This window comes from Eutrigla gurnardus (assembly GCF_963514095.1).
Source record: "Eutrigla gurnardus genome assembly, chromosome: 16".
Lineage (NCBI taxonomy): Eukaryota > Metazoa > Chordata > Actinopteri > Perciformes > Triglidae > Eutrigla > Eutrigla gurnardus.
The window spans coordinates 14,884,307-14,894,063 of NC_139927.1; the positions used below are offsets into that span (position 1 = coordinate 14,884,307).

At 42.3% G+C, this 9,757-nt stretch overlaps 1 protein-coding gene across 2 annotated transcripts; it reads right to left on the bottom strand.

Moving 5' to 3' along the window:
* Nucleotides 1-875: 875 nt before the first annotated feature.
* On the bottom strand, nucleotides 876-5,867 carry LOC311026652 (uncharacterized protein). 2 transcript variants are annotated; one of them, XM_084030333.1, is made up of 11 exons: nucleotides 5,509-5,867; nucleotides 4,082-4,205; nucleotides 3,721-3,959; nucleotides 3,332-3,608; nucleotides 3,048-3,225; nucleotides 2,848-2,924; nucleotides 2,562-2,742; nucleotides 2,161-2,409; nucleotides 1,898-2,069; nucleotides 1,667-1,815; nucleotides 876-1,407 (listed from the first exon to the last, which is right to left on the bottom strand). In XM_084030333.1, exons 3-11 carry the CDS (start codon nucleotides 3,756-3,758, stop codon nucleotides 1,229-1,231), a joined length of 1,500 nt encoding a protein of 499 aa, XP_083886459.1. In that variant the 5' UTR covers nucleotides 3,759-3,959; nucleotides 4,082-4,205; nucleotides 5,509-5,867; the 3' UTR covers nucleotides 876-1,228. The 2 variants fall into 2 exon arrangements, with proteins under 2 accessions (XP_083886459.1, XP_083886460.1); XM_084030334.1 differs by lacking the exon at nucleotides 5,509-5,867 and having other exon boundaries at nucleotides 4,082-4,531.
* Between the last annotated feature and the right edge of the window lie 3,890 nt (nucleotides 5,868-9,757).

Consider the following 9,757-nt stretch of genomic DNA (forward strand, 5'->3'; position numbering starts at 1 on the left):
ACGTGAGGACGCCATTTTGTAACCATAACAACGGTTGATTCGGGGGAGAAATGGCTGCCGGTCAACAAACTGCGGTGCAACCTTACCTGTTCGAGCCGGAGTCCGACCCAGAACAAGAAGAGGCTCCAGAAGAAAGTCAGCAGCCAAGATTGAACATGGATGTTTCTCAGTGGTTAGTAGTTAAGTTTGTTACCTCGAAATATACCGGTTTATAAACTTTAAATAAATATTACAAAAGAAACAACACGACGTGATTGCTTAGCTATCGTAGTTTCCAATCAATAATACAATTCTGCTAAAAAATAGGTGTTCCTGTGGCAATTGTGAACAAATGCCTACAGAACCTGAGAATATATGCTGTACTGAAATATCACAAGTAAGTGTGAACACTGTGCAAACATGGTTGTAATTTTGCAGTCTCTCTTTTCTATCATCCATTGTCACTCACTTATCTTTCATAATTTATAGGTTACACGAAGACTACAGCAGCTTCCTGAGCCACCAACATGCATGGTGGACCATCCTGGCCTCGAACCTGTCTGCCTGAATGTATTTTCACTGCAGAATGCACTAAACATTTATCGGGCAGACTATGGACCTTTACGTCTCAGGGGAATTGTGCAGTAAGCTTTCAGTCACATAAATACTATTAATTTATCGCAAAAATGTTATGCTCAAAAGTACGTAGGTGCTTCCTCTATCTTACATTGCTTATAGTTTATGGTTATAGTTTATCCTTATTATTTTTTACTGAGATCCCAGCTTGTGATCAACAAATGTATATCTAATTAGCTATCTATCTATCCATCTAGTTAACATGAAAATTACATATCAAACAATGAAAACACACAGAACAGTAAGTAAAGATTGTTTATTGTACATTCTCATTGTACATTGTACAACATTGTTTACATTGTAAACATGTGTAGACATATGAAATAATAAAAACAATAGGAAGATAAATTACTGAAGTGGAACAGTTGAACTTTGTACTTCAATATCAATATAAAAATAATAACAATGAAAGTATCTTATTGCCATGGACGTGAACATTCAGTGCTGACTTTATATTACATTGTGTCCAGCCAATATAGATACCTAGCCTACAGAAGCTTTGTAAGCTGGTGCTGGGGCTTTCTGGGCCGGGGAGTGAGAGTTGTGCTGCCCGCCTGCGTGGTGCTGAGGATTCGTGCAGAGTTCCCTGATGCAGAAGGACAGTATGTTGGGTTCAGACCTGTCCTTGGTTGAACCTCGACACATAACCTGCTATAACGGTCAGCTTGTCAGGTCGGTCAAACTGAGCCGAGAGGTCTTCAGGGATTTTAAGCTTCAGCACCTCGTTCACATATGGGGCAGGGTCCTGGAAAACCTTATCAAAGATGAGGTCCAACAGTGCATCAACGTAATCTGTAGTGCAATAAACAAAGATGTATGTTTACAGGAAAGTTGCACTAGAACCAAAAAGCCTTGTGTAAAGTTTCTCTTGTTATTTCACCTAATTACTTCATATTTATACATTCTCCTTATTTATTATTTCTTTTGAAAACCATGTAAAAAGAATTCAGATTTTATTTGTTTGTGTTTATTTTCAACATTCTGTGATATGCCTGTATGTTCATGTTTACTTTTTATTTGTGGAGTTTAAATAAAAGACTGTAAAACTTACGGAATGTTGGCTCTGCTTTCACAGGCTTTGCAGTGCATTCTCCGCGTTTTGACTTTGGGAAGTTGACTCTGTAGAGCAGCTCTCCTCTTGTCGATGTTGCCTGAGGTCGGCCAGCATTTTCATTATAATGCAGGGCAGCCAGGTAGAGTCTTGGGTGGAAAAATAGTAGTTAGAAAGATAGCAAACAAACTAAATTATAATGAAATAAACAGATACTGGTAGTTTTATTACCTGCATAACATTCCAAGGTATGGGAAGACAACATTCTTCGGTGCAAACCGCAAAATGACACTGTGGAATGCCTCCAGCGATGAGGTCTGATAGTGAGGGCTGAGCTTTTCAACATCTCTCAGGATTCTCTTGTTAATCAGTGCCTTTTCTAACCTGCAGAAAGCTGGTGTCCCTGGAAAAAAGAAATCACATGAATTCAAACTGTTAAACATCTTTTAGATATTAAAAAAAAACATTTTATTCACAATTTTGTTTTTATCTACCTGCTTTCAACCATTTGCTCTTGTCCCTTGAGGTGCGCTGTGGATGCAAGCACTGGGGGAAAGCAGGATCTGGATGTGTGTGGATGTCTTGGACATGGTTGAGAATGGAGGTCCACTTAGCCACTCTCTCTGGCCCTGAAGTAGAGGAGGCTGCTGTCCAGTACACATGGTTCTTTATGCTTCGAAGCCACTTCTTCAGCTTTTCGCATTCTTTGTTCTGGGCTATCTTGACCAGTTTCTTGGACAGTCCTAATAAAACAATATTTGTCACATTCAGATAAACAGTATAAGTTGATTACAAAATAACTCTAACCCATGTAACATATTAGTGATTATGATAATAGGATAATATAATGTGTGGACCTGTGAGCAAGGGCATTTTATCTTGATTGTACTCCTACCTTTTTCCATGTGCCAGACATCGTAGTACTGTGTCACATTGGCCTCCCTCAGGAACTTCTGGATCTGAGGGTGACGGTCTGTGACAATGCTGTCCAATGTAACACCACATGCCTCCAGGAGAGCAAGGCTCCTCTTCAGACCTTCTTTTTCCATGTGGTAGCTTCCCCCGACTTCGTTGCTCTGATCAGAAAAACAGGACAAAAGTCTATTAAATATATGATTCTTAAAAGCAGTCATTAAACACAGATTAGTTATCTTGAATAAAGATCACACCATTTCACTCACCTGAACCAGCTGTATGTCGACAATAGTGTTGCTCCTCAGGTCCATCATTGAGTAACTGCCAAACTTGGCAGAGTGGCCTTCAAAAATAAATGTAGAATATCACAGAAATTTAATCTTACCTATCAATTTGTTGTACTTCATCGTAAACACTTCTCTAAACAAAAACATTAGAGTAAAATTGATCAGAGAGTCTTGTATACCTGGTGAGTCAGCCCTTAGGTCGCCACCCAGGATAACACTCTCCTGTTGACTAAGCTGCTCCATCATCCCGTTCTGCACAGTCTTCCACGTGTGTATGATTGCAGGCTCTATGAACGTCCGTGCATGACGCCTAAATGTGTCATACTGAAACATCTTCAGCTGCATTGCCCGGAAGATCTGAGGACAGACAGACAAGATGTGTCATAAGTACTGCTCTATACAACATTTAGCAATATGATATGCAAAAATAATACATTTACATAGTGATGACTAAATCTATTACCTTTTCAAGTTTGAAGAAAGATGCACCTGTGGTGTATATTGCAGCTGAGAGCTGGAGGTTTCCTGCAGGTGTGCTTCCCAGAATTGGCTGGCTGTTCCATTTTCTGAAGAACTGACAATGTGGGCATGTTTGTTCTACAGAGATGAATGTGCCGACCCTTCTTGTCTGCACGTCTGACACACGCTGACAGACAGGGCACACCTCAAACAGCTCCATCAGACACTTTTCATAGACAATATACGTTGGTGTCTTATGAACAGGGCAGGAAGGCTCCAGTCTAGTAGAAAAACAAAATAATCAAAAGAGAAATTAGTAACTCCCACACAGCTTGAGACAAATTATGTAAAAACATGTAGGGAATAAAAGGAATTCTGAGGTTATTAACTCACGTCACATCTGCTGACTCTGACAGAGTCCTCTGGATCATATGTAGAATCCTTGGGGTCGGGAATTTCCATGGATGAACTACCCTCCAATGGATTCTCCTCTTCCTCCTCCTCCAGTTCCAAGCGAGCCCTTTTACTTGGTCTTTTTATTGGGGTTGATGTTAAAAATGGTTGACGAGTTGAGAAGGCAATGGTTGAGGTGCCAACACCAACATCAGCACAGGACACTGATTTCTGTGTGCCTTTGATAGATGAAAATATATTTTTCATTAGCCACTCCATATTCATAACAGAGTAAAACTAAAATTACACTATATAGAAACATAGTGACTAACATGACATGATATGCTTTTGGGCAACAAACCTGTGCTTCTGAAGTGAGGCTGGAGAGTTCTCATGGAAAGCTGTGTGCCAACGTTGCATGTCACTGGTTGGTCTGTCTGGCAGGCAACATGATGCACCACAGGCTGCTGTACAGTTGTACTTGTCTAAACACAAAAAGAAGCAATAGGTTATGTGTCTGCTTTCTCATGTTACATGAAAAATAAAAATATGTAGACAGAAATGATGATTAGCAATAGACATTTGTGAAGCAAACTTTTCTGTGTCCATGCCTGCATATAACTGATAGTAGCACAGCAGATATCTAGCAGGTAGCCCCTGTCTCCGGAAACAAAACAAAGTAGTGACTGCTTTATTGCAGATAACGCTTTGGTGCTCTCATGTCTGGTCTCTCATGCCAATAGGTTACGCTAGAGCTGTAGTTACATGTATACAAACGCACAGGAACTATTTCGACTGCCAACACAGTCCTTTAGCACAACATGCTAAGTAATGAACATAGCTAACTGCTCGGGAATAAAAGACCATTTTATACCGTGTCCTCTGCGTGTTCACGGCGGAACAGTAGCTCACCGTCCGTGAACTCCTGACAACGCTACAGCTGTAGTTGCTTGTAAACAAACACACAGCCATTTAGCACAACATGCTAAGTAATGAACATAGCTAACTGGTCGGGAATAAAAGACCATTTTATACCGTGTCCTCTCCGTGTTCACGGCGGAACAGTAGCTCACCGTCCGTGAACTCCTGACAACGCTACAGCTGTAGTTGCTTGTAAACAAACACACAGCCATTTAGCACAACATGCTAAGTAATGAACATAGCTAACTGGTCGGGAATAAAAGACCATTTTATACCGTGTCCTCTCCGTGTTCACGGCGGAACAGTAGCTCACCGTCCGTGAACTCCTGACAACGCTACAGCTGTAGTTGCATGTAAACAAACACACAGCCATTTAGCACAACATGCTAAGTAATGAACATAGCTAGCTTGTCGGGAATAAAAGACCATTTTATACCGTGTCCTCTGCGTGTTCACGGCGAAACAGTAGCTCACCGTCCGCGAATTACTAAGACCAATTAAAACAATCTTCCCTGCGTGTTCACAGCGGAACAATGGCTCACCGTCCGCGAACAACAGAGACATTTCACCCGTCTCCTCGCCATGTTCATGGCCGAGCAGGGGTTCAAGGCCGGTTCGAAGCGATACAATCTCAATGTCCTAATTCATTTTCTCAAATCACCGTCATGTTTTAAAAGAGTGCTGATATGACAAATTAACGTTTGGTAACATTAACACTATAGTGAATCCGACTGCCAGTAAGCACAACGTTGAACACTTCACATGTAATGTTAGCTCAGCCTCATTCGGCTAACACGACGGTTAGCATTAGCTCATGTGCTAAATGACCAAAGTAACACAAACTATACTGTTTTTGTAAATACTTACAGTTGCAACATCGGTGGCGTCGGCACGGACAGTGGGTATGGATCCATCTTTTAGGAGCAGTCTTGTTGCCAATCCAGCGGTATACTGTCCGTGGTTGGAGAAACAGTCCGATGTGAAGTGATTCGCACAGACCAGGACATTTTTGCTCAATGACGCTGGGACGTTTCCCTGGTAAACAAAATTTAGCCACTTCGCTTTTAAATCCTCTTTGTTTGGGAGGCGATGTAGCGACATATGAGGACCCGTGCATCCGATGACAGAGCAGCAGTGCTTGGCTTTCGGCTTGTACATGGTGGCGGTTAGGCTGTCGAGTACAAGTGAAGCGAGTAAGAAAAAATGGCGGATCCTTGTTCAGGTAGCCGGCGTAATGTGGGCGGGGATATACCATGAATATGCAATGACTATGCAAGAATATGCAAAAGACCGGATTGTGACGTCACAATACGGTAAAAATCCAAACGGCTCGTTTAGAGACTAAATTCCTGACTCTGCCAGTTACTAAATATTGACTTAGTTGTCAAAACTCATGTTAAAGGGGTCGGGAGACACCCCGGATACGCAAATATACAAACTAAAGCAAGGAAAAAGTCAGTTTTGCATAATATGTCCCCTTTAAAGTAAACCCAGCAGAATAACTCTTCGATTCAGAATGGGCTTCCTCTCGTGGTTCTCTCCCCACGTACAATAATCATTGTTGTAGCAGATAATGGCTCTGATGAAGCAAAGGCGTGGTTTTAATTTCAGAGGTGGTGGAACATTTTAATCAGCGGCCATTCAGCTACTTTTCTAGTTGTGTGCACATCAGGAGCCTTCGACAACCAAACGCCGAGGTCACTCCTTACGAAACGTACACGTATAGAGTGTATCGTTTAATCGTGTGTCGCTAAAGCGATGCCAGGTGAGTTGTTGCTAGGTAACAGTAGACACGGTAGGGCAAGTTCACAATGGTCGCAGCTTGAATATAATGTTCTGATTTGAAGCTACAAGTCGATGCTGATGTTAAGGTTTCTCATAATAACAGACTGGAAGATGTGACACGAATACAACACCAGGGGAAATATTGACTGGGTTTTATTGGCAGCGTTTTACCTGTTATAAGTAAAGTTATACCTGTCGGAAATATAGTAGATGGGATGCAGTCATAAATGCATAACTGTTCCAGGCTTCGTACAAGAAAACTTTTATCAATGATAATCAGCTATTTTTTTAAATAATTTGTCCACATTTCCACTGCTGTGATCCATGCAAATACATCAAGGTTAAATCCAGGTTTTTATCTTGCTAATGACATTTCTTTAGTACATATTTTATTTTACAGCCTGTGGCGATCCTTCAAGGGGTAACTTATTTTCAACCTGGGCCCTACTTGTTTTTGTGTCGAATAGGGAAGGACTTTCGATTAACATCCTCCGGTGGGGCTCGGTTCTGCAACCGACAGGATCAGACAATTGTAACAGTGAAATAATATGTTTTTGCTTTACCAAAGTTTGTGGTTTCATAGTAGGCAAAGCGTAAAAGATTTTCAATCTCACGGCTGAATATTTAGCTGATTTGGATGCAACGCCGGATTTCAGAAAGAAGCGGGACACACAATAACAAACCGATGAGATGGTGGGAGATAAGTAAAAAAAAAACATTTTAATTCTCTGGAGTATTTTTTCACATAATGTTGTCAGACACTTATAATAAGAATCGGAGCTTCTCAGCAGCAGAAACAAGCACTTAAAGCGGTCAGTAAAATTGCTGCAAAAACAAGGTCTGGGTTGAAAAATACTGAACCCTTTAAGCTTGATTCCAGGTGATGAATCATTTCTGTTGCATTTAACGCCTTAAGTAAGAAGGCACCAACCAATAAGAGCTTTAGTTTCAGCCAGTGTATATGCCTGCGCACCTTCAAAGATGGCCAATCTGAGTTAGTGTACAGGTCACAATGATGAGTTAAGCGTCTACAACCAGTCAAAAATCTCAACGCACAAATATCAGCAGCCTTCTGGGATACAGAAGTGAATTTAGTTCTCTCTTCGTCTAAAACAGCACAACTTAGTTTCTCCCACAAATGAAAAGTTGTATTTGATCTTTTGACTGTCTGCTTGGGACTCGTGTTTGTATCTAATTTGAACCAATAAAAAAAGCTAGTTTATTGGTGTGTGCGAACCAAGGACAGCACAGTAACAGTATATGGCAGCATACCGGCAAGATGACACATCGCATCATAAAACCACCAGAGAGAGAGAGAGAGAGAGCAATAACGCTTTCTCTTTTCTTGCTTTCTCTCTTCCCGGGCGATACAGTATATATCGCAACAGGAAGCTAAAAGAATTGAATCCTCCCTCGTTTCCTACATACTGTAAGCTCCATGGTAGATAATCATTTCTATGACTTTTGCTACCACTGACGTCCATTGTTGGACGTATACAGTGAGCCTGTAACTGCTGCACGGGGCCTCTGAGTCAGCCCATTCAACATGCTGCAGATTCTTCCTCTGCACACAATAACGCCATGTTTATGTTGTTGTTTTTTAATATTCTGTATTTCCTTCTCTGCACATGCTGAGTTCATCTGTATCCGTGTGTGTGTGTGTTTTATTGCGCGTGTGCCAAAGTGCACCCTAGAAGTAAATCAACCGGGCCCCGCAGCCTTCACTGCCCCTTAAAGTTCCCGTTAGTCCCCGCGCGGTCGTTCCCTCCCTGTGTGTGGTTCCCAGGATCGCTCTTCCGAGCACGCATTTATTCATTCCCTCCATTTCATGAATAACCGTTCAATAAGGAGCGCGTAAAAGTTGTAGTTGGTCAGTGATTTCTCTTTTCTAACAACAAAGAATGAGTTTTTGTTCTGTTGTCTTTAGGTCGCTATGATCAGACAGTATCAGACCCATAGTTCATACACTCAACAAAAATATAAACGCAACACTTTTGTTTTTGCTCCCATTTTTCATGAGATGGACTTAAAGATCTAAAATTCATTCCAGATACACAATATTACCATTTCTCTCAAACATTGTTCACAAATCAGTCTAAATGTGTGATAGTGAGCACTTCTGCTTTGCTGAGATAATCCATCCCACCTCACAGGTGTGCCACATCAAGATGCTGATCTGACATCATGATTAGTGCACAGGTGTGCCTTAGACTGTCCACAATAAAAGGCCACCCTGAAATGTGCATTTTTTCTGCTTTATTGGGGGTCTGGGGACTCAGAACCAGTCAGTATCTGGTGTGACCACCATTTGCCTCATGCAGTGCAACACATCTTCTTCGCATAGAGTTTATCAGATTGTCAATTGTGGCCTGTGGAATGTTGGTCCACTCCTCTTCAATGGCTGTGCGAAGTTGCTGGATATTAGTGGGAACTGGTACACGCTGTCGTATACGCCGGTCAAGCACATCCCAAACATGCTCAATGGGTGACATGTCCGGTGAGTATGCTGGCCATGCAAGAACTGGGACAGCTTCCAAGAATTGTGTACAGATCCTTGCAACATGGGGCCGTGCATTATCTTGCTGAAACATGAGGTGATGTTCATGGATGTTTGGCACAACAATGGGCCTCAGGATCTCATCACGGTATCTCTGTGCATTCAAAATGCCATCAATAAAATGCACCTGTGTTCTTCGTCCATAACAGATGCCTGCCCATACCATAACCCCACCACCACCATGGGCCACTCGATCCACAACATTGACATCAGCAAAGCGCTCACCCACACGACGCCACACACGCTGTCTGCCATCTGCCCTGAACAATGTAAACCGAGATTCATCCGTGAAGAGAACACCTCTCCAACGTGCCAGACGCCATCGAATGTGAGCATTTGCCCACTCAAGTCTGTTACGGCGACGAGCTGGAGACAGGTCAAGACCCCGATGAGGACGACAAACATGCAGTTGAGCTTCCCTGAGACGGTTTCTGACAGTTTGTGCAGAAATTGTTTGGTTATGCAAACCAATTGTTTCAGCAGCTGTCTGAGTGGCTGGTCTCAGACGATCTTGGAGGTGAACCTGCTGGATGTGGAGGTCCTGGGCTGGTGTGGTTACACGTGGTCTGCGGTTGTGAGGCCGGTTGGATGTACTGCCATATTCTCTGAAACGCCTTTGGAGACGGCTTATGGTGGAGAAATGAACATTCAATGCACGAGCAACAGATCTGGTTGACATTCCTGCTGTCAACATGCCAATTGCACGCTCCCTCAATGCTTGTGGCATCTGTGGCATTTTGCTGTGAGACAAAACTGCACATTTCAGGGTGGCCT